This window comes from Lonchura striata, chromosome 2, assembly GCF_050655825.1.
Source record: "Lonchura striata isolate lonStrDom1 chromosome 2, ASM5065582v1, whole genome shotgun sequence".
NCBI lineage: Eukaryota > Metazoa > Chordata > Aves > Passeriformes > Estrildidae > Lonchura > Lonchura striata.
Window position 1 is genome coordinate 34,048,813 of NC_140704.1, and position 25,797 is coordinate 34,074,609.

The 25,797-nt window shown below is 37.5% G+C and overlaps 1 protein-coding gene across 3 annotated transcripts in view; it reads right to left on the reverse strand.

Annotated features, from left to right (window-relative positions):
* Positions 1 to 521: 521 nt before the first annotated feature.
* HIBADH (3-hydroxyisobutyrate dehydrogenase) overlaps positions 522 to 25,797 on the reverse strand; it is an 84,081-nt gene continuing 58,805 nt past the window's right edge. For 2 of the 3 annotated variants that reach the window (XM_021538192.3, XM_085568384.1), the window contains 4 exons: positions 16,574 to 16,707; positions 15,966 to 16,042; positions 8,759 to 8,915; positions 522 to 1,500 (listed from right to left, as the gene is read on the reverse strand). In XM_021538192.3, coding sequence (XP_021393867.1) covers positions 1,342 to 1,500; positions 8,759 to 8,915; positions 15,966 to 16,042; positions 16,574 to 16,707 — 527 coding nt within the window. In that variant the 3' untranslated portion in view covers positions 522 to 1,341. Of the gene's footprint in view, positions 2,727 to 8,758; positions 8,916 to 15,965; positions 16,043 to 16,573; positions 16,708 to 25,797 lie in introns of all 3 variants that reach the window. The other variant, XM_085568395.1, reaches the window with a different exon arrangement.

Consider the following 25,797-nt stretch of genomic DNA (forward strand, 5'->3'; position numbering starts at 1 on the left):
GAAAGCTGAAAGCAGAAGAGATCAGCTACTACTCTTTAAAAACTTTTGCATGATGTTACTAATTTGTTGGAATACAATGTCCAAGTTGTCTAATTATTGGCAGAATTGAGCTAATTGAAGCACACAATTCTGATAATCTAATGTGTATCTATAAAAGGATCCATCATACAACCAAAACAGGAATGTAGATGCATAATTGATCATTAAGCATAGAGTTTGAATGTGAGTAGTTCTAGTACAATCGGCATGAGTATTTATAAAGCCAAATATATGCCTATACTTTGGCAAGACCAATGGGATGTGAATGGTTAGGGTAATATGTATGCAAATATTTTTGCATATGTTATATATTTGTCTGCATTTCACAACAAGAGCTTTTGAAAGGCTTGGGTTTGCACAATGATCTGATAATCTGTAGAAAACACAGCAAATAAGAAAATAAGACCACTTAGTATAGGTTTTGGTTAATACTGCGTGTACAAGACTCAACCTAAACAAAAAGCAAATAATCATGCAACAAGTATTTACCAGTATAGATTTTATTTCTTTTCAAAATAATGTGTTTGTTAAGAATTAAAATACTTTAATAATTACCTAAAACAAATGTACACTTTGTTAGAACTTCTGGTAAGTGCTGATCTTGAGCTCTGAAAATGCGTGACAGAATACAAGAAAATATAAAATTGGGTTAGCAAAATACAATAACAGAGATTTACAAGACAGACACACATTCTATATTATTCGACCTAAGTCTACCAGGTAAACATGGTGTAACAGCTTTCCACTTAGAACACGTGCCTGTAAACTTAATCCGCAACCTGAATCCCAGGAAAAATTAATTTCTGATCAACTCAAGGCTACTAGGTCCAAAACCAAAAAAAATTCATCTCAAGATGTTTCCTCTTTGAACATATATTCCCTTTTCCCATAAGGTATTAATTTTAAATTTTAATAGATCACTATATATGATAAAATTGCAATAAAACATTCTTTTATTATTCATGATTCAACTAAGTCTGTAGCCATAATGTAAGTTATTTTATATATGAACAGTTAAGGGTTTCACAAAAGAATATTTATTTATTGCATCTAGTGAAAAAACTTTGACGGTTCTTAAAAAAAAAAAGAGGACTTGCTGTTGTCTAATTGCCAAACCATCCCTTCCCTGTTGCTTGCCTTTCAAGAATTAGAAAGCAACTCTGGAGTTTGTTGTGATCTGGACAGCCAAAGATGATTAATCTGTATGGCAGCAGGATGCTTGATTAAATCCACAAACTTCCCAAATGAGCTATAAGGATAAAAAAATGTGTTTTGTTATTGTGTCCATTTCCAAAGGACAGCTCACAAGCTTTCCTCCTCACGTAAAAACTGGAACACAGCTGAGAAGTCTTTCAGGGCATAGCCTTTGGCACACATCATCCTGTAGATCTGATGTGCCTGGGAGCCCAAAGGAACTGGTGTCTTCGTGTTGGTGGCAGAAATCTGGGCCAAGCCAAGATCCTGTGGGGGGCAAGAAAAGGGAGGAAGAGGGCAGAGAGGAAGAATGGAAGGAAAGAAAAAGAGAAAAAGTCAGGGGAGAAACAACAAGGACATAAAGAGCCATATATATATCACAGGTTATTTGGCTTCCACTGTAACAAGAAGTCTACTGCCAACAAGTACAATACTTCAGCCTTAAAATTTCAGAAGCAGGAAGAAGCTGGGAGAAGCAGGTTTTGTGTAGTTTTTATTTTTTAAAGAGTAATTCAATGTTATTCAACAGAAAAACCTCAGACTTTGCCAGGTAGGCACCACCTTAAGAACAGGAGGAATTTTAAGATTCTAGATCACTATATAATCTGGTAGCAAGACTCAGACTCTTTTTCCCCATTGAGTATATAATCTCTAGTAAGAAAATCTCCTTGGCTATTCACTGAAGCATTTCACATAGATTCTAAGAGTATAATTTAGTTCTTTTGGCAAGAGGAATTTTTATTACTATAAACAGGTTAAAAATCAGGCAGAAGATATTTCAAGAACAAGAAAATGGAAGCCACTTAGCAAATATACATTTACTATAATTTAAACAGTTAATAGCAAAATGAGACTCATAGGTCACTTAGTGAATACAACTGGTTTGCTGCCTAATTGGAAGGATGTATTAGAGAATTGCTTATGGGGCAGTCCTGGGTCTGCTACAACTCAATATTCTGCTGTGTGGTTGATTTTTTCCTGTTTTTCAGTGATTTGGGTTGGAAGGGACCTTAAGAATCATCTAATTCCAAGCCCCTGACCATGGGAAGGGACATCTTCCACTTGACCAGGCTACTCCAAGCTCCATCCAACTTGGCCTTGAACACTTCCAGGCATACAGCATCCACAGCTTCTCTGGGCAACTGTGCCAGTGCCTCACCACCCTCATAGTGAAGAATTTCTTCCTAATATCTAATCTAAATCTACTCTTTTTCAGTTTGATGTGATTAGCCCTTATCCTGTCACTACACTTCCAAAAGTCATACTCCACGTCTCTTGTAGGCTTTTCTATAACTCTTGGGAGGTGCTATAAGATCTTCCCAGAGCCTTCTCTTCTCCAGGATGAACAGCCTCAACTCTCTCAGCCTTTCTTCATAGCAGAGATTACCCAGCCCTCTGACAATCTTCACTCCTCTGCACTCACTCCAGCAGGTCCATGGCCTTCTTCTGCTGGGGGCCCCAGAGCAGGACACAGAACTCCATCTGGGGTCTCACTAGAGCAGAACAGAGGGAGAGAATCACCTTTCTCGACCCAATTGTCATACTGCTTTTGATGCATTCCAGGATGTGTCTGGATTTCTGGGCTACAAGCACACATTGCCAGGTCATACTGAGCTTTGGTCCACCCATACCCCCCAAGTCTTTCTCCTCAGGGCTGCTAAATCCATTCTTTGCCAGCCTGTGTTTGTGCTTGGGATTGCTTCAACCCAAGTGCAGCACCTTGCACTTGGCCTTGTTGAAATAAATGAGATTTGCAAGGGCCCACCTCTCACACCTGTCAACATTTTTGAGTATCTCAGCCTTCTCCAAATCCTGGGCAACCAAGTCCTAACCCTATATAAGGTCCTGTATCTATAGAAGCTTTTCTTGTTGGCCTTTAAGTATCTGTTCAGGTTTAATTTTATCAGGGCTTCAGCTTTCCTAACCTGATTCCTGGCTGCTCAGAAAATTTGTCTGTATTCCTCCCAGACTAGCTGTCCTTGCTTCCAACCTCTGTAGGCTTCCATTTTGTGACTAAATTTGTCCAGGAACCTCTTGTTCATAGGCACAGATGGTTTTGCCTGACTTCCTCCTTGTTGGGATGCATCGCTCCTCAGCCTGGAGGAGGTGATCCTTGAATATTAACCTGCTCTCTTGTGCCCCTCTTCCTTCCAGGGCTTTATCTGTATGGAAGCAGACTCTTGCAGAGGCCAAAGCTGGCTTTCCTGAAGTCCAGGAAAGTGAGCTAGTTGTGCACACTCCTTGCTACCCTAAAGACCTCAAACTACACTGCTTAATGATCACTGCAACCAAGACTGCTCTTGAGATTTATATTCCTCACCAGACCCTCCCTGCTGATGTGAATGAGGTCCAACATAACAATCTTTCCTTGCTGGCTCCTCTAGTTTTGGAGAAGGAGATTCTTACCAACACATTCCAAGAACTTCCTGGATTGCTTATGCTTTGCTGTGCTGCCCCTCCAGCAGATATCAGTATGGTTGAAGTCCCCTGTGAGGACCAAGGCTTGTGGATGTGAGATAGATCATGTTTGTCTATATTTGTCTCATCTGCTCAGACTTCGGGTCAGATAAGCTGTAGAAGGTCCCCACTATAATGTCACCTGTCTCTACTCTCCCATTAACCCTGACCCATAAACTCTCAGTCAACTCCTCCTCCATCCCCAGGCGAAGCTTCATGCACTCCAGCTGGTTACTGACATAGAGCCTGAATCCTTCACCCCAAATCACCCCAACTTCACCCCAGCTCCAACACCCCAGTCAGAGGAGTCATCCTACCATGTCTCTGTGATGCCAGTAAAATCAAAGCCCTGCAGTCATGCACACACAGCATTTGCATAGGGTCATCTAACCCGGGCCCTGATGAAGCCAACTTACTGGTTGGAATGGCTGTAATTATTTTGTGGTGCTCTTCAGGTGCTCTCCTGCTGGACCTGCAATCCACCTCCAGGCTCTGGACAGCTATTGCTGTCACTGGCATCAAACTAGTAGGAGTGGGATGAATACAGGTTCCCCCTCCCCAAATAGCTTTAGTTTAAAGCCTTCTTCACCAGAGCTCTGCAAGCCTGTAAGCAAGATGCTCTTCCCCTACTCTGACAGATGGTTCTCATCCTTGATGCAGAAGAAGTAAAAGATTGTAGTACTGCTGAGAGCACCTTTGACTTCTCAGGGATGACTTACAAGACAGGTCTTTACTTTCTATGTGTCTGGATTTGAATTAGCACAAGGAAATTCAAGATCTTACTCTACTCTCTAAATGTCACTTCGATCTGTAAATCGGCTCTATAAAGGTCATTCTGATACAAATCAGAATTATAGTTACTTTTCCTATTACCCTCGAATGACTTCTAGCTTTAGGAAAATGGGAAAAACATACATATCAGATGTCACAGAATCCAAAATAGTTTTCATCTATATCAGGGCAGATAACTTCTTCTCTGTTGAAAGACTGATGAGCTGACAAATCTAGGAACACTTACTTTAATCTGCATACAGTAAGATATTTCATGACATATATAAGCCCTCTTTGTGAAATCTGTACCCATATTATTAATTTTATTCAAGAAAGCTTAACTCATGAAATGGAATATTAGAATGCAAAGTAATCTAATTCCAAACTAGTCAAAATATTTGGTAGTGGTAGTGGTGACTGTGATCTATTTTTCTCTGAAGGGACATTCACAGAAACAATTCCTGAAAATTTTGAATGGACTATTAGCACAAACACAATTTAATAAATGTCCTAACTTTGGTAAGGGACAAGGTTACTTTTTGCAGAGCTGTGAGGGGGTGGAACCTTGCACCATGTGGACATGGCTAAGACCTCAGTGTTATTTAGTCCCATCCTATGTTATTGCTGGGGTGAGGAAAGGAACTTTCTCTGGTTTCAGGGAAGAAAGGATGCACCTTTCTGGTTGAGGAGAAGTGTGGTGGGTGAGTCTGTCTACCATTGTTTTTCATTGTCCTGGGCTTGGTGAGCATTTTGCATTTAAATAATCCTCTCTTTTGTTATTAGTATGTTGCTGTTACTGTTTGTGCTCTTATATCATGGCTGCTTTCCATAAATTGTTCTTATGTCAGCCCATGATCTCTACCTCTTGTGTCTCTGACTGGAGGGGGAGAAGCAGCTCACAGGGTTTTTTGTGGGAGTACTAAATAGGGGAATAGCATTCCTAAACCAAGTCAGTAAAGTAGCTCTGTTTGCTTCAGTACAGAAAATGTAGCTCCAAGATGGATGAAACATTCAATAACATTTCAACAATCCAATGGACAAGGACTCCTCACTGAAGGAAGGTTGTTCTGCTTTTTTGAAACTCCATTCTATAAATTATAACTTTGAAGGAAATAAACAGCAAGAAAACGTAAGTAAAGCTTATCTTTAGCTTCAGATTGTGAAGTATTTTGCACCTTTTCACTTGACGTTGGAGATTCCTCAAGTGAAATAGTACAAAACATCTTGGAAAGAAATTTCCCTTTGCTGACTTATTTGGAAAAGTAAAAATGAGAGCACAGTTTATGGCTTCTCTTATACTCTTTGGAACTGACAACATCTTCCAGATGTCTCAGTGCACTGAATATTTGAACACTTTTTCTCAGCTTAGAGTAGGGAAACAGATTCTCTTTCACAATTTGTTTCCACTTTAGAATTACCTGGTTCCTTGCATTTATTTTGCAGTTGATGTAAATGAAACTGCCATTTGGAATAAAGCTCAAAGGATGTCTTGACATGATTCAAGAGCAGTATGATATAAATCTAGCTCTTCTCAGGATCCAAATTTGACATTTAATTAGCAACTGTGCTGTCAATGAAAGATGGAACTTCTGGTCTGCCAGTGCCTTGAACACAAACATGGCATGATAAACTAAACTAGATTTTTTTAAAATGCAAAATCTTTAGAGCAGGTTTCACTAAGTTGACTAAATTGTATGTTTCAGTATCAAATTTCAAGACCAAAGAGCTTTTCAGAAGTGTCTGGCAAACTTTTCTCACCCAAATACTTAAAATAAAGATCCTCCGGCTTTGTTTTGAGAGTTTTTAATGACAAATTATTTTTAAGAAGGCCTTTGACTTCCACCATCTCTGATATGTGAGCAGGAACTAAGTTTAGTAACTGTGTTTAGTGACTGTTACTGAGCCACTCCTAGATATTTTCACTGTGGAATATTTTCTCCTCAGCCTCAGGGTTTTACCTACCTCTTTCTCCTTTGAAATAATTCTTTTTTATTTCTTAAGTAGCAAAATCGTGCTCTGCATTTCCCTTAAAAAACGTCCCCACCTCAAACAATTCACAAACTGCATATTATGTCACACATCAGGATGAAATGGATAGTAGCAAAAGTCTTTCCACAAACTAAAAGACAATGTCTTAGAAGGGGTCATCACTGCACCCAAAAATAGCCTGAACATGATCAGCTGTCTTGGCTACTTATTCAAGAAATCTTCCATCTATATAGAAAAACAGAGCATAGTTCAAGAGGCATGAGAGGAATTTAATGTCTTTCCTTCTTACTGAGGGTTCTAGCCTCAAGAAGGCTTTAGTACTGTCAGGCAAGTCAGGACTGAGAAGCAAGTCAGAAGAGGTGAACAGCAATTACAAATCTCTCTGAGGAACTCTCTCTTGGTTATCATTGATGCTTTATAATCAAAGGCTGGCAGTTTAACAGGCACAAACCAGGCTGCTATTCCTTCAATTGAAGAAAGATCCTTCAGGGCATCTTCCAGGGGAGATGAAGACAAAGGAAAAAACCAACCCTTTAGAAAGAAACTTAAAAGGGAAGGAAGAAAATGTGTGCCCCTATTGCATTTATACCATGAGGCTATTCTGGACAAGACTGAGATCTATCAATCATGAGAATAGAGATTGAAGTGTGAAACATGGCACAACAGGCAGAACAGATTCTGAAAACAACACACAACATGGCAACAAGCCTTGAGGCAGGGCCAAGATCAGGTTTGATTGCCTAGCAAACTCTAAGCAATAACCTAATACTTTTTATAAATCTGTAATTTAAACAACAATTTATTGTCCCCAGTGTTCAATGACATGAATACAATGTAAAAACTGCTACTTCTCAATATTTTAACACATTCCTCAAAGAAATTAAAGTTCCTGGTCATTGGAAAACATGACCATAACATAAAAGATAGCAGTCATTGAGGGGTTGTGAGCCATGCAGCATTAGCAAAGTTTTTTGGTGCTACCACATGCAAAACACTCTGGACCCGCTGTGAGGAGAAGTTGGTTAATTTCACTGAGCATGCAAATGCACCAATTGTCCTAAATCAACTGCTAAATGACATGAACAGTATCAATAAGCAAGTATTATATACAGGAGCTCCAGCACTTTGGAGATTTACATGGTAATATCTGAGTTCACCAGCTTTGAGAATGCTGTTTTAGTTTTAAGTGCTACATTTCCACTTACATGGAAGAGCTGAAAATGGACAGAATGCCTAACCAGTTGGGAGCACTCAATAAACTGGTATACATAAAACCTACCCTGTATGAAATCAAATGCCTCCCTCAGGACAGTATCTCCATGAAAAGGATATTCAGTGCAAAATTATTTCATGCACTTAGATGAAAAATCTCTTCCAGAGCTGATTTTATAATTTACCTTAGGCAATCATTGTGCTCAGTGCAGAAGTAGTTCAAGAGTCAGAGTTCTGTATCTCCTTCCTCCAACTACGAGTCCTATCAGTGAGATGCAGAGCTCTGACCTCCTTGCCTACTTTCCTTTGGCCTCTAAAAGTTTCGCTTTCCTGACCACAGAGTGACTCAGGACAGCGCTTTTCCTGGAAAAGTCAGGAGCATGGCAATAAGTGCATTCTCCTGGGATGGGATAACAGTAGGTCTTCAGCTTCCTACTGCTGAGAAGGACCTAAACCCCAGACCTCTTACTTTGTGGACAAGCAATGTGGATTACTATGTAATGAGTTGTTTACACATGAGAAGCCCTTCTTCTGCCACCAGCTAAGACAATTCAGGAGAGCTTACAGAATGGTGTAGAAACCTGCAAGAGATCAGCCTGTGGCTCTGCAAGGAAGGGCTTGCTAGAGAGCATGTCCACTAGCACAGTTAAAGGTATCTGGAAGAGAGTGAGCCCAAAATCTGAGATGCTTATGCTACTACTATCAGCACCTAATTAAGTCACTTGGATTTCCCTGAATACTCTCTTAAACTTAGGCTCCTAAATTTTAGAGCAGTCATGCACAAGGCATCTAAATGGCTTGCTGAACACACTATATCCACAGGCCCATTGGGACTCCTTTATTAAGGCAGAACTCAAAAAAGATCATGCCTATAATCTCACTGAGTAGCTCAGCAGTAACAGTGGCTAGAAAGAAGCTGGAGACTAAGGAAAAGCCCTGTAAACAACTCATTAATTCAGAGCTACAGGAAGTGCTCAGGTCCCCTCTATTCATGCCTATATATTATCCTGTAATCACATATTTTCACTGAGAAGACCACTTGCTAGAAGCCCAGAGAAACGCAATTGCACATACTTGACATGCAAGTGTTATGTACCTTAGCCATGAGTGTTGTTCCAAAGCCACCTTGATAATTGTTAGCTGAGGGTACTCCTTCCATCACTCCAGGAACAGGGTTGTACGTATCGCTTGACCAACAGCGACCTGAGCTCATATTTAGGATTTTGGCCAGCAGCTTTGGGTCAAGGCCTAATCTGTCAAAGGTCAAAGAAGAGAAGTGTTAATGTCAAAACGCACAAGACATGGGTGACTTGTTTTATATCTTAGGACCCTACCATCATTCCTCTTCCTTTATTATAAGTAATGAAAAATGACAGAGTATTGATATTGGGGGCAGGGACGCTGTATCTTAAATTAAAGAGCATAAATCCACCATTTAAGCAGTAGGTTTTCAAAGCTTTTCTCCTTTTGCACTAAGCAAATCCTCTTCAAGTAGTAATTTTGAAAGTGCAAGCAAATTAAAGGTCCTCTGAGAACAACAGTTACCTTGTATTTCAATTACTAAAAGGCATACTCTGTTTCTGCTACCTATGAGGTCACATACTTGTTCTTCATATCAAAATATTTTCTGAAGGAAGCAAAAAATTCACAAGCAAGTGTGGCAACATGAAAATGGCTGTGCGATGCATTTATATGTGAACACTAGTGCATTTCTGAGGTAAACAAGATAACACAACTGATTCTGCTCTAATAATGTGAATAAAAATGCTGCACTTCTCAAAAAAACTTTACTGTCACATACATCTGTGCATTCTTGCCTTTGCTATTATTAAATCTTCATTATATGTTCTGGCTTATGAGGCAAGTCTGCATTTCACTGTGACATATGTTATCTATTCACAAACATATATTATAGTTCTGGGTCAGCTGCTGATAAGGTTACTGATCCCAATAAAACAAAGCTTGTCCAAGTAGAAACGTCATTTGTTCTACCATGGAGATGATGGCATAAAATGCGGCTCAGTGCAGACCCTGAAAATTCTTCAATATTATACAAAATTAACCCTCTTATGAATTCACACTTATGCTGAAAATAATATGCAAGTGTAATTTTACATCAATTGCATTAATGCCAAAGACAAGCAGCAGCAGTTTATCCGGCACTGTACAAATGTTCAGCTATACACAGGACAAAAGAAAAAGCAAGGGAACCATCTCCAGTAACAATTCAAAATGAGAAAAGGACATTTTAAAAGGGATATATCACAACCTTTTACAAAGCTTATTTAAATAGTTTTCAACATTTTTTATGTTAGTTCTCACATCACAGACTTTTGATTTAGAGCCCCATAGCCTAAGAGGGCTTCCAGGCACTGTAGCACTCAAAGTTTTAATTTGTAAATGAGAAAAGCTCATTACCAGTGGAACAGTTGCTAAAATGCATGTCTATCTATTCCAGTAGGCATTCTGGATTTGAAAAGCTACGTTTAAGATAGTCAACCCTACAGCATGGTTCCTACTCCTATAGTGGCACCTTCCTAATGCAAAGCAAGATAATTTTTTGTATTTCAGATAGCTTTTTAGCAGTACTGATGTGCACTCTTATTTACGATTTGCTGCAGCAGACCCTGGAGAATCTCCACTGGCCTAAATGGGATCCAGCTTTACACTCCTCCCCATTTTTTCCCAACCCTCTAATTCAACCAAATGCTTACAACCATCATTTATTTAAAAATACAAACTGTATTTTCCAGCACCAGTATGTTTTCATAGCATTTGAATTGTATTTTTATTGTGCATAGTGCATCAAAGTCCTCACCATAAGTCTTCATCAAGAGCCACTCCAAACAATTAATTTAATTGTTGTAATGAAAAAAACCCACACCGAGAACATTCAAATCCTGAGCTTTCAAATACACAGAACTTGCTTTCTTCCCCCTCAAACAAATCTCGACTTGTCTGTTTCCCTATATTTGTTACATCTAGATCAGTATTTTTACCAATGTAGTGCCTGCTTGTGCCATATCCAACTGCATGGAGAGGCCTGCAATTACAGCTGTGGGTATACTGCAAGACAGAGAGCTTATTATTTCAAAACACATATAACCCTCCCAAAGAATGCTCTTTTTACAGCATTTGTACTGCCTCTCTGTGAAAGTATACTTTAAAATATATGTATGTATTATACAGATATGTAAAATACTGTCTTGCACCACATCTGACATATTTTTGCTCTGGGAAAAGAAAAAGAAAGATAGTGTCAGTTTATATCCCTGCTTCTTCAAAATTCATAGCTCTTAAACACCATGCAGCTTCTCTTCAGGAGACCTGAACCTATTTTTTTTTTCTCCTTTGCAGCAAGTGTATCATTAATAAGAGCAAGTTAGAAGTGCTTTGCATTTCATCTTTCTGAAGATTCATCCACTGGTGCATATATAACTGACAGTTAAAATTAGACATATATTAAAATCAGTTACTGAAGAAGTCCTCTGTCTTCCACTGTGCCCAAAGCTTGTAATGGTCTGAAACCAGCCAGAATATACAGTAATTGTCATTCAGCAAGAGTCTATCCTAGAAAGTCATGCTTCAGTGGAGAAGACTGAGTTTCCATTTGAAATCAACAAATTAATCCAAGACAGGTATCTGAAAGGGCAAGTTTAATAGGAAGCAGCTACTGGGCTCTCAACCATGATAAAATGTTATTGCTGTTTCCCTGTAAATTGGCTGGGAACATACGATACTCTCTGCATAAGAGCTCCATTGCTGTTCAGGAGATATACTGCTCAAGCTATCAAAATGATGACAGTCTGCCAGTCCCCATAACAACTTGCCATTGGACATGGCAAGAGCTTGTGCATGTGTGTGTGAATTTACAATTACCAAAATGTTCTTCTTCCTTATAAGCAGAAAAGAAGCTCATGTATTAACTGTACTTATAATAGAACAAAAACAATTGCTCCCTCAAATCAATGCTTCTTCAATAACATTCCTAATGAACTGAACAGCAGAAACTAAGCAATAGATGCACATACCAAAAAAAAAAAAAAAAAAAAAAAATTCAAAATAGGATCCCTTCATGCCACAGCTCAAAACTCAGGTTTTGCTGAGCTCTAATAAAGCTTCAGCCTGATTTTTTCATACACTCGTCCAAAAGCTCCATCTGGAACAGATACAGAAATTGAAATAGTGTCTCACAAGAAAGATACATCCTGGTCTCATTTTAAGGTATAATAACAGAAGCAGCTGAACTCCTAGAGTTTCCCATCTTAAGGTGCTTTGGGTAAACACTGTATGAAGGTGCAAATATTCAAGCAGAACCTTACAACTCATCTACCACAGTTAATTACTTTGCCATTGGTGTTTTAAACAAGGTAAGTGCTCTCCAGCGTCATTACTAACCTTCATGAGTCTTAATGAGGCCTATGCCAAAGACAGCAGAACATAACAGCAGTTCAGCAGAACTGAACATAACATGCATTTCATTGGTCAGAAATATGGATGGGAATATTTTTAAAAAGTATTTATGCAATTTAATCCAAATAACTTCCAGAGAAAAACAACCTTGGAGTTCTTTTTCAAGGTATTCTTTCTAAACTTTGCAGTGGGGATGTGTCCAGGGCTAATCATTCCTCAGCCTGTTGCACATGCTCCTCTCTACTCTGTCAATGCTTATTTCTGCTCATGTCTTACATCCATAGCTCAGGGGTGCTCCCAGAAACCAGATCTAGTGACTGAGACCACATTTAAACTCTTCATGATAAGAAAATTCTTTTACCTTCTTTTTACTTTATTTATCTAAAAAAACAAGTGGGCACAAATCCATGGAATAAAATTGCTTAGGAAGTAGCAATTAGCAGATTTTGGTATAAATTTGGGTGACACCAGTCCCTCCTCATAGAGACGATTTTCTCTGCTATTGGAAGTACAAATTGATTTTGCAGCGAGGTTATTGCCATACAGCCCTTACTGCTCTCCTGGTCCCTTATATCCCAACCACATGATGCAGCCTTGTCCTGCCTTGTGTCACCACATAAGCCCTTCCGTGAGTTTTTGCAGGCAGTTTCTGATGGGACCGCAAAATGTCTGTGAGGCAGCAACTTCCATCTGAGCTAAACACAAACCAGGTATCAGCAAGATTTCATTTCTGAGCTTTATTTCGCTAGTATTAGAAATTGTTTCACTGGAGCTCAGGGTTCAGTAGAACAAAGTTACTATCACTAAAATGATCAGCAAAATGAAAAATAAAAATATTTTCTGACTGTGGACAGTATAATTTAATGTTTGTAATTCTTGTTTGTGCAGTTTACATGTATTCTGTGTGTTAGTTAGACACAGTAAGTCAGTATTTTGCAATACGCACACTACTTGTAAGTAGTAGTAAAAATCTGCTAAAGATTTTTCTACTGATATGTTGCACTAACATGCTAGAAAGAGAAGAAAATATAAATGACAATGTGAATTAATTTTTGCAATGCCTGCCACACCTTTTATCTTTTACTAGTAACATTCATAAATCATCAGGAAAGTAATGGAAAAACTGAACATAACATGCATTTCATTGGTCAGAACAACAGATAGGAATATTTTTAAAAAGTATTTATGCAATTTAATCCAAATAACTTCCAGGAAAATGGACATCCTCATTAGTAAATAAAGATGATCTTCGAGTAAAGCAAGTGACATATAAATGTAAAATTACATAGCAATATGAACTATTTTTCTGGGAGTTTATTGTGGAATTTTTGTTCATTAATGTCAGTTTTCTTTCCTCCTCACCATATTCTATTTTCTACTTATGTTGAAGTTTGGAAAAATTCTATAATTTAAAATATAAAATAAATTAAACATTAATTAAAAAATATGAAATTACTAAAACAGTCACTCTAACTACTTCAGAAAATTAAAATTTAGACTGCATGGTTCATGAAAACATTAGAGAAGAAGTGGCTTATTAATAGAATTAATATCACACTGCTTTGAAGACTTAAGTTTAGAGTATATATGCTTTATGGAAGCCATTGTTATACGATCTTGTAGATACATCTAATTCTGATAATAATTAATTATTCAAAGTCCCTAGAACCCAATTTAAATGATGCAGCAAATATACACAATGTGTGACATAAAGACATTTTATATTCTATATGGAAGTTAAGAACACATACATCTAAGTTCCACAATTCCTATTCTAAATTTTTAGATTTTCAGAATGCTTTATCATTATTAAGTCAAATTCTTCACCAGATAAGCATCAATCTGATATATCAAGTTCAGTTTCCTACTCTCTTTAGAGCAGGCAGCCACACTATCCTTTGAGCTTTAGAGTAGGAAAAAACTTCCTAAAATTATTAATATAGCAAAACTTCTAATAATTACAATGACAACTGTAAACTTCTACATTAGAAATTTTTACACATTCCAAGTGGAAAGCTCTTATTCTGGTTATAAGAATATAACCAGAATCTCTCTTCTTCTCAAGATCTAAATCACACTAAATTAAAATCAATGCAAGGATTCTAAATTACTTCATAAGGCTTTAAATAACCACCTCTGTCTTTAACTTCATGCAGTTTTTGACTAAATGAGATTCTGCTATTTCTAGACTTTGATTTAAAATCAGCAGGTTTCTTCTACAATAAATATAGTTCCCTCTTGATAACCTTAATTGTAGGGTAGGGAGGTTTATATATTGTTACTTTCACATTGGATTTTTGCTCACAAATGATGAATACAGATTCTGCCAAAATTTAAATTGGAAAAGGAAAAAATTCGAAACACCTTCAAGCTACAGTGACTGTGGACATCAACTTGCTCTTCACATGGCTTGCAAGCCCCTTCTAAACCTCTTGATTTTATTTTAATTATTCCTACAAATGTAGATAAAACTGTAAAAAAAATTAGCTGCATATGCCTTATAAAGTGAATCATGACTTAAAGCAGAACCCTATGCAAGCTTTCTGGATAACACTGGATTTAAAAAGTTGTAAACAATGCTACTGGTTTTATTATGGCTTGATGCAGACATGCTTCAGTATATTACAGACTCTCAATTTTAAAATGTAAATGGTACAGGATATTGATAAACCAATTAGCACTGATGCAAAGCAAATTCCTCTTTTATCTCAATTACAACATGACAACTTAATAGGTCAAGACAGTCTAACATCTGAGACAAGGGCAATTCAATAAAACAACTGCATCTTGATATGGTAATTAAGAGGAAATGTGAATCCATTACATTGTCTTGCGTATGTGCGCATATGTAGGTGCTCTTTTTTATTTATTTAAGCATTTGATGCCCTCTTGCTGTTTTTACAGTGTATCAAATCCACATGAACACAGTTGAGCCCAGTTGATACGTACTCACAGTATCTATAGTTTTAGCAGGCAAATTTTAAGGGTGCAACTGTGCAGATAAATAATTCATGAAAAGCCCCTAAAACATAACAGTTGCAAGATAGTCTCTTCAAACACAGGACTTCTCTGTCTATAAATCTGCAAATTATTTTAATCTGGCAACAAAAATTTATTAGAAGTTCAAATACCTTGATACTCAACTGGTACTTGCATGCACTCAATTGGAAAATAAAACAAAACAACAAAGACCACAGCAAAGCAAATACATCACAATTGGAAAATAAAAATAATTTTGCTCAAATATGGTGTCACTTTAAAGTTAGATGTAGCACATGCTAGAAAAGAAATGGTAGCCAGCACTGGCAAGACTGTAGTGGAATATACTGCAGCTTTTTGACAAACTAGAAGTTTTAGCAATTAGGATAAAGTGTTCTCATAAAGTCAAAGAAAGGTAGATGTTCTGTTTTATGCTTTCATCTTAATTTGATATACACACTGTAGTAGAAGTTTCACTTTACAATAGATCTTGGAACAATTTAAGAATTAAACAAAGCCAATGAGAGCCATATGGGAGTGTAATATTCTGAACAGACTGTACATTAGCTTTGAATACAAACAAAAACTTACCTCTATATTAGCTCTGGATGTTTATAATGAAAGACAAACATTATTGTAGGCTGCACACAGCAGAACAAATAAACAACTTCAGCTGTAGAATGTAACAACCTATGCAGCCAATACAAGAGAATATTCCAAAGCTGAAAATACCTCCTTTAGTTAAATAATCCCTTTAGACTGTTCATGGCTTTGTAAGACAACTTTTGGCAAAAAATTTACCTATTTCTTTTAATCATCATCTCAGCAGAAGTCAACCATAATATATAAAAACTGTAAACATGGAAAAAATGTTTTTGTGGCATTCAATCCACCACAAAAACCAAACCAACCTGATTCCAAGATTCATAGTCTCAGCAGTTCCAATCATACTGATGGCCAAGAGCATGTTGTTGCAGATCTTTGCAGCCTGAAAACAGGTGAAACCATCAATTAGGTTATGCATTTTCATAGAACTAATGTAGGAATCCACTAGACCCAGGACAATATGATCAAGTATGTTCTGGCAGCTTTCTTCTAGAGTAAACACAGATCTGTGATAGCACAAAGTTAATGAAAGTTGCTCTATGGCTCCTTCACAGATTAAAAAAATACCTTTTTTTCTTAGTACTGCTCAGTTAGCATATATGCTCTTTGTTCTTCAGAACATCCAGTAAATCTAAATTCAAATTAAACAAAATCAAAATGTCTCTGCTCTAAGAAGTATAATCTCAACAGGCCAGTGTGGAGAAATACCAGTCAGATTTTTATACTAAGTTACACAACATACTGGACAAAAGTGCCATGACATTATTTACAAACCCAAGGTTAGAGACAAACAAACAATTATGAAGATATATTATCAAGCATATAGTTCTTGAGTAAAAGAGTAGGCATCAATAAATAAAAAGCCAGAAAAAGGAAAGACTGAGATAGCTATTAGCCCTTCAGAAAGCATTACCTGTCCGGTTCCAACCTCTCCACAGTAAACCACATTAGAACCCATGCATGTCAGCAACTCTTTGGCAGCATTAAATTCTTGTTCCACTCCACCAACCATGAAAGTAAGGTTTCCAGCTCGAGCAGCTCCAACACCTGAATCAAAATAACATTGGATTTAATAACAGTATTTAAAAGCCTCAAAACTTAGGCAGTTTCTCTTAGCAGGAAGGGTCTGATGATGCAAAATTAATACTTCACTTACGATGAACCTCTCAACATTCCCAGTACTCAAATATTAGTAATCTAAATTCTCAAAAATCTGATGAAGCTAAAACCACCTTATCTTCCAGGCACACTAGCAGAAAAGTCATAAGACTTGCATAAAACTGGCAGTCACTTTTTATAGTTTATAAGCAATCAACTTTTCCTGCAACTTTGCGCTCCACAAAACTCACTAATTAAATTACTAAATAAAATGTCTCTTTTGTCAAACTACTCTTCACATACAACCATTAACAAACTACTGCTCAAAGACAACTCTGCTTTTATCAGTCTTTCCAAATCTAGGCTAATTTTTATCAATGCTTCCTGATTTTCATGCGATTGAACAGCTAAAAGACACAAGCATATAAAATCAAGACTTCTGAATTTCTGCAGTTTATGATGTTCTTAATCTGAAGCAATATTCTCCTTAATCTGAGAAGCTTTGAGTTCCCACACATAAACTTAATGTATCTACAATGATGCAATTATTACATTAAAGCAATGTAAAAATTATTCATAGACATACACAAACACACTATTCCCAGTTTTATTCCTGTAGTCTGTCCTGTCTTTTGCACAATTCAGTAAACACACACCATAGTTCTTTGAATATACAGTTCCTAAGCACAACACTGGCAAATATTTAATGTGATATTTATTACCTCCACTCCATGAAATATTCCATTTCTTAAAAGAAGCCTAATTCTAATATGAATTACTCTTACATCCCTAACTTCCTTATCCCTGGTATTTAATGGGTATAACTGCTAGGAAAATTCGGCCTAAACTGATGAACAGATCAGCCTCCTCACTAATCTCCACTCTGGCAAGAAGCATAGCCACAATAAATTTTCTGTGCTATGCATCAAACATTGGCTGGTTGGGATGTACAGCTGCAGATAACAACTGACTTTCAAATTAAACATGCTCAATTAGGTACAGTGCTCCGAAGTGCTGTACCACAGCTAAGGAAGTGGTCAGTTTTGGACTTTGTTTACAACATCAAAGATAGTTACACTGAAGCTTTTCACAATGAAGGAATTGTTGAATTTTTTTTTTTCTTCTCAATAAAAATTTCAATTGATTCTCTCACGGTGTGTAACTGCTCTGTGCTCTGTGTGGCTATGTCTACAAATGCCCCTTTCTGTATCTTGCAAGTGTTTATTTTTCCCATCCTGCCTTTCAACATTTATGATCTTTTTAAGTCACTGAAGAATTTCAGACAAATTTGACAGATCAAAGTCTCAAAAAGAGTAAATACCCACCAGTTATGCAAAACTAGGCAACAGTAAAGATGCTCCCAGTGATGACCTGCTCAGCCTATATTAGAGCCTAGAATCACAGGATTCTGGGGGTTGGAAGTGGCCTCTCAAGATCATTCAACTCCCCTGCTCAAGGAGGGCTAGCCTCAGGCATGTTGCCCAGCACTGTGTCCACTTCAAGTGTCTCCAAGGATGGAGACTCCACAGCCCCTCTAGGTAACTTCTTCCACTCTTTGCCTACCCTCACAGTAAAAAAAGTGTTTTCTGGTGCTTCAGACAGAATTTCTTGAGGTTTGATTTGTGCCTCCTGTCCTGTCACTACTGAGCAGAGTGTAGCTTCCTTACTTAATTCTCTCCCATCAAGTCTTTATACACATTGATAAGATCACCCTGGCACCTTCCCTTCATGCTAAACAGTCTAGCTCTCTCAGTCTCTTTTCATAAGGAAGATGCTCCAGACCCTTTGCCATCTTCATGGCCCTCATCTGGACCCACTCCAGTAAATCTGTGTCTTTCTTATGCTATTAAGTCCAGAACTGGAGCATCCAGAAGAGCTCAGACCCACAGCTTTAACAAAACAATTGGTTTGTATACAGAACACTGCTGAGGTACTGAAATATATACAGCAGTGAAGATCTTCCTGCCCATGTTGAGAGACACCCAATTTTCAGCCAATCCTTGATCTCACTTGAACAACTCCTCTCCAGGCAACTCACAGGAACTGGGCAAAGAGCAAAGCCCAAACTAGCTAGCATAAACAGGTCATTGTTGTCTTTTTGGCTACCAGTTCACTATGTACATGACCGCAAAGATTGCTACATTAATAAACACAATGATTTTCATTCCATTCCTCTAGCTGTTTTTATTCAAACCACATAATGGCCTTTACCACTAATCCTGTGATCTGACCTGCAGCAAATTAAGTAGACAATTTAAGTCAAAGCTTACAAACAAAATCCAGTACTATCCATCATAGGTCAATAGCCTTGTATCTAGATTACAGACTGCTAAATAGCTTCAGAGATTCATTTATTAGAGCAAAATTAATGCTGACAATAGTTTTCAGCTGGTTAATCTTCTGACAGCTGCACTCTCTCACTTGTTCAAACACATTTCAAGAAGAAAAAATAAATTAGTTAAGTAGAAAAAAGAGACCAATTTGTTGTATAATGCAGAAAGCTTGGAAAACTCTTGTTTTAAAAACAAAAACCTATTTACTTCATGGTAGATTTTATCATCTAGGGTCCTTGCCAACTATCTGCTATTTTATCAGACTCAAGTGAGCAACACAGCAAATTTTTAAGACTGGAAATTAAAAAAAAAAAATTGGCATGGAATATAGGAGTACAAGAACTGTAACTTCAGCTAAAAATAGAAATGAAAAAAAAATCATTATACAAGAATGCACAGCCTTCTTTCACAATCACAGCTTCCATACCAACACAAGCCAGTTAAGTATTATCAGTTTTTAACACTAAACAGAGCAACAGAGATGCGAAACAGCCAATGCAATTTAAATATGCTAACTATTATTTTTCATATGAAGTCTTGCTACCTAAGATAATGCTTTATGTACCACTGCTGTGGGGGTCAAAAGTTGTTTAAAATCTATCTGTTCTTTCTAAAATACAAAAAGTCTCTTCACATCCTTGGGGAATAGTTTTCAGAGAAACCGTATCTATGATTAGCATGTGTTAAGATTTCCTTCTTGCCACAAAGCAAGACTGCTGGAGCCCTTGGCCACAGTCTTATATTTGGGTTCTCAAGGATGATAACCCAGACCTATGTGCAGAATCCTTCAAGGTTGTCATACCAGCAGATCCCACAGAGCAGATCAACTCCAATTCTGTTGGTTACAACAGCGCCAGAGTTTGACCCAGAAATATAAACTGACAGGAACAGGATTGCAGAAAAAGGTAAGAGATCTAGCTAGCTGAGGGGATATGCAAGAAAAAATATGGTGAGAAGTTACAGAATAGCACTGCAGTATATGGCATATCCACTTGGAGATGGGTTTCCCACTTGCATACTAGCACGTTCTGGATGAAGATCTGCAATAAGTTTTCTATCAAAAGAGGTACATGAAGAACTGCACTTCAAAGCACCCTGTCACATCTGGCTGTGCTACTTGTGGGGCAAGTTCAATCCAGGTGCTTCTCATTCAATTGCCAATGGATTGCTCATTGAACTTGCTACAGACCAGCTCTTAAGTTCAACATTTTAGACAAAAATAGGAATGGGGACTTAGAAGCCCTCACATGTCAACAGGAACTGGTTGCAGCTACCCTGGAACGGTCTCAAGATGACCTCAAGTTTTAGCATCCAGGCAAGCAGCCTTCTTTGACAGTCAGACACGTTGCCCTTCCATATTCACTTTCCTGTGCTTATTTAAACAGTATTTCATGTTGCTGCAAAAAGCCTTAAAATTTGCTACTGATGTTTCCAGTTCTAAAAAAAGCCCAGAAAGGTCTTAGCTCTATAGCTACGTAATTAAAACTGCTTAGTTTCTATCAGTTTGCTGATTATTAAGAACACAATTTGCTAGAAAAGACATGTTAACGTAAAGGTGTTAAATGAAGTATCTGCTTTTGCTTTCAGCTTTATTACATTTCTGTAAAAACAGAGGGCAGATGAGTTAAAAAGAAGTAATATTGTAAGGCTATGCATTAAAGCACCATCATAGTGGCAATGCTGAAAACAGCAACACTGCTGAAAAGACAATGCACCCAAGCATATCCCTGTGCCAACATATTTAAACCACTGTTATGCTGCACCTGCAGACAAAAAAATTCATTGCTGACAAAGTTGAGACTGAAATTATACGAACTGTGCTGTTTCAGAGTCTCTGAATGACAAGTAAGAGATGAAGGCTGTAACATCAAGAAGCTCCAGCAAAAAATAATCTACTTTGTTATTTTTCTACTCAACATTTAGCTGCAATTTTAACAAGTAATTTTTTGATCTAACCTAGATTTAAAATAAAAAACAAACAAGAAGAACATTGTCAGAGTTTTAATCCTCTATCTTGTTTTACAATGTTGCACCTTCAAGCACGGGAGTTGAAGCTTTGCCTGCTCCACTTTGGGAAGTGCAAGGGAACACTGGTCTTTTATTATGATTTTTTTTTTAAATGCAGTTTAAGTGACTGTAGCTGCTCAAACAAGCAGGTTCTTGTCATATTTGCTCTCTTTCACATAGGCTGAGCTTGAGAAGCTCCATCTGTGTACCTTGTATGAGTGTGTATTTATTTTTAAGGACTAAGCAGATTTTTTTAAGTACCTGCCAGCTCACACAAAATACTTTGTCTTTGCAACTCACAAAAAAGTTAAACCAAGATACATAAGGAAAGATTAACTGAAAAGGTTACTATTGTTTTGCTACATATATAAATTAAAAGGCATGTAAAAGCAAAATCAGCTATAAATCCCTACTGGGAATAAAAGAATAAAAACCATACTATAAATTTAAAATAACCATGAAGAGACTTGTTATTTTATAAAATATAAGTAGGGTATCAATGTTTTCTACTTGCTTCTCAGACAAATGTCTGCCATCATCAATCTATTTCCAGGAAACAAGTAAATGGAACAGACTCAGGAAAAAATCCCACAGCACACTGCAACTCCACGGGCTTGTGTTTCTCCCTATTACAAAAATCAGCATCAAAGCTAGACCTATGAAGCTATTCTGCTGCCTTATAACTAAAACACAGTAAATCACTTAATTTGCTCAAAAGAACTTAAATGTTGTAACCAGTCTGCCATCAGCAGAGATAAAGAAGAGGACCGATGGGACCGGGCTGCAATGTGAGCCGTCTTTAAAATGCAATTGTTCTAATCATTTTCTACAGATGCAGCCTCACAAGGGGCTGCTGTCACAGGGACCATTTACGACTTGTTATGGTGTCTCTATTGTTTACCAGCGACATTCGCTAAAAAGGCGACAGCTGGGACAGAAAGCTGCTCCTCAACGAACAATATAATCCCGTGAAAGTAATCAACAAATTTAAGGGTGTTAATTAACTTTACACTTTATCATGTTCAATTAGTTGTCCTTTCTCGAAAAGATTGCCGTGCACAATCGGTTTAGAGCGTGCCATGTTTGATTTGTAAGTGATCACTGTTTCTGTTTCGAAGTCCATGTCAGATGTTCTCCTGGGTTTTGGTGACACAGATGAATGGCTCTGCACATGTTAGGGGGTGATCTGGTTTAACATAAACCAGCATAACATAACCCCTTGTTAACGTATCGCTGGCCTTTCCAAGCAGGCACAGAAACGCCCGTGCCCGTGGATGCACACAAACGTGCACAAAACCCCTGCGGCAGCACGACAGTCAACGAGTCCAAGTTTTGTTTTTGCTGAAACACAAAGACACAAATAAATGGGCAATTTTTCATCATTATATCTCAAAGCAAGACTTGTCTTTTAGGGGCACGCTTGGGATCATTTCTTCCCAGCAAGATCCCTAGTTCTGCTGCATTATGCACTAATGCACAAGTGCCTTCGTACATTTTACATAATGCACGCTGCCTTTTCTAATGGCAGCTGAGTAAATGCTGGGTAGATGCAAGTTCTTCTGTATATAAAATTCTGTGGTTTGTACTGCATTTAGAATGCCAGAGATTCTAGAAGAGAGTTGATTTAATCTATTATTAAAATTTGCCATTTTCCCTTTAAGATACCATTCATACTTGCTAACGGGACAAGGCAAAGCTCATGATGAAGTGACAATGTACTTGGAAGTACCCCTTAATGAAAGTCATTGCTGTTTCTATCTTCTGACAAATAGAGCTTTGAATCACCATACCTCATAAGCTAGTGATTTTTGAGCAAAAATGGAAATGGAGGTTCAGGTCAGTGATTTCAAGATTTATACAACAAGCACTCAAATATTAATCTAGACAAAAGCAGGCTTAAAGAAGTAGAAACATCTCTTTTATGGCATAATCAAATTATACAATTTGTGAGATTATGGCTGTACAGAGAAAAAAAGCCTTGTGGATTTTTATTCTGCAGCAACAGGCAAATTAAATACACATGATCATCATTATTTAAGAAGTTACATTGTACATGAAAACAAACTGCAAAAAACGCACCCACAAAACAAAACAAAATAAAAATGCAAAGAAAGCCCAATGGAAAAGTTGTTAACTCTGAAAGCTAATAATGGACTAGGTTAAATATTTAAGAGGAAATTATAGACTATATTAGAAATAGCTGAAACCACAAAACAAAGCAGTATAAAGCATTAGTTTTCTGCTAGGAAGAAGATCTGCAGGGAAAAGGGAAGCGGTCGATAGATCCTTAAATTGGACGCAATAGCTGTTCTTCTATCCCAAGTTGGCAGCTGCTACATTTGCAGACCTAGTTCATTATTTACCCATAATGACCATCAAGCTCCAGTCAAAGTCAGATCACAACAACTGTCAGCAGCTCTTTTAATTAGCCTTGTTTGAATTCAGATAAATATCAGAATGGCCCAGCTTCTGCTGAAAAAGCAACAAGAAGATTGCAAGAAATAAGCTGCCTTGACTTCCTAAGAAACAGTATTGTGAAAAAGTCCAGAGAACCAAAGTTCTTTTGGTTTTTTTTTTTTTAATTAAAGAAGGGATGGTGATGTGCGCATTATTATTTTTCCCTCATGTGATATTCACATTACTACTTACAATTCCTGTTTATAAGCAAATTTGTGCATCTCAAATGCCAACTCAAAACACTACTCCACAATCTGAAAGGTAAACTTGAAGAGATGGTTTACAGGTATTAATTAAATTTCTAACCTCTGTGAAATCATACGTTTTGAAAAACTGAATCAGAATTAAGGAATGCACATATTAACAAGATTATCCTCTCTCCTAATTTATCTCCTTCTGTTTGTTTATCCTTAGGGAACATAATCTTCTGTTGCATCAAACCACTCTCATTCTCCCTGTGTCAGCAGCAGAATAATAATTCCCTCCTCCTCCTCCTCCTCCACCCCCTCTTCCCACAAGCACTGGCAAGAATGAAGACGAGTGGATCAGACTGTGTGCATCAGCATTAATGCTCCATGCAGCTATTTTCCTAGCAGTAGTAGACACTAAAAGAAAGATGCAAGAGAGGTGAGCAATATGCTACTTGTTCTGGGCAGCCCAGCATGAGAGGCCGCAATTAAACAGAATTTGCCTCAGAATACTATGAAGATAGAAGATCCAGGCAGAGACTGTTCTAAGACCACTTCTTCAGCGTTTCACTTGCTGTCACATTTGGGTCCCAATTTTGCTAGGTGCTGTCCAAAAACAAAGCCAGTTCCAAACTTTCCAGTCCTACATGCCAATCTGAGAAATGCTGTTGTATATGCAAGGATCCTTGGAGGCCTCAAGGAAAACATATTTAGGGATTTACATGAATCATAAGGTTACATGCATATAAACAATAGGTACATACGTCTGTTACAGTAGAAGAGGATATCCCTTTTGGGAACAGAAAAAAAATATGTAAACATAATCAGACATGGAAGGTAGAAAGTAGTGGAGAAGGAAGAATAAACAACTGATTAAACAAAATAGGCAAAATGATCATGAGAAGCTCTATGTTTTCAAAAGAAGGCCTGCGTAGATTTGTATAGGGATTTATACTTGAACTTGGCCATGATGGTGGAATAAAGATCTTCAATTTGTTTTAGATGTATTTTCGAATGATGCCAAAACACAGAAAATAATATGCCCTCCCAATAAATCATGCAAAAACTAGAAGCTGTTGTTGAGGCAGTTTAATATGAGGGGGATGCACGAGGAAAATTTTATGAGATCGTATTAAGTAGCAACTGATGCCTTCAAGGAATCAGCCAAAGAAAATAAGTTGCAAAAGGCAAATGCACACATAAGATACTTCAACTTCAAATACAAGCTGAAAGGCCTGATGAAATTGTTCTGTCTGCAGCATTTTTTAAAAAGCACTACATTTAGTTCTAGTCATTGTAATGTCAAAGAGAAATATCAAAGCATCTGAAAAGTTAGCAAGTAAAAAGGTTAACAGCAGTGCAATAAGAAAGGAAATACAGTATGATTGATCAACTTATCTGCTTATTTTTAACAAAAATACTGTATTAAAAACATTAAGAAACAGCAGTTCATGACAGTCTTCTTTCCCATTCTCCAACTTTGACCCATACTCCACCACAAAATCATAGACAACAGAAACATCCTTTTGGTGTTGCTGGAGTACCAGATTTAGCTACTCCTTTACACATCATTAATATTTAGATATATGGTCTAAATCTCATCTCCAGACCTATGCAGAAATATGAACACTTAACAACAGCTGAATGTACCTACAATTATGGACAGCAAATGCACAGAGCATGCACAGTTCAAAACAATCTGAACTGAACATTAGCAAGAAGGCTGTACAGCCAGGGATGAACAGAAGCAATACATTCCACATATACAAGATCCCAAAATTTCAAAGCAGATTTCAGACAGTCCAAATGTAAAGCACTTGACACTGAGCTGTCTGATCAACTGTTGCTGGGTGCTGAGCAAGCACAGCATCAAATATATGTGAAACATTGAATACAAAAGAAACAAAGAAAATAGTCCTTCAAAGAAAACAAATCTTGCCCAGCACTACTGCTTGAAATTCTGCTCTTTTAGGAGAAGTCCAAAAATTAAACATGAACATGCATGCAGTTCCTCCACTATGTGGGCCACTGTTAACCCTCCACACAACTAAAAT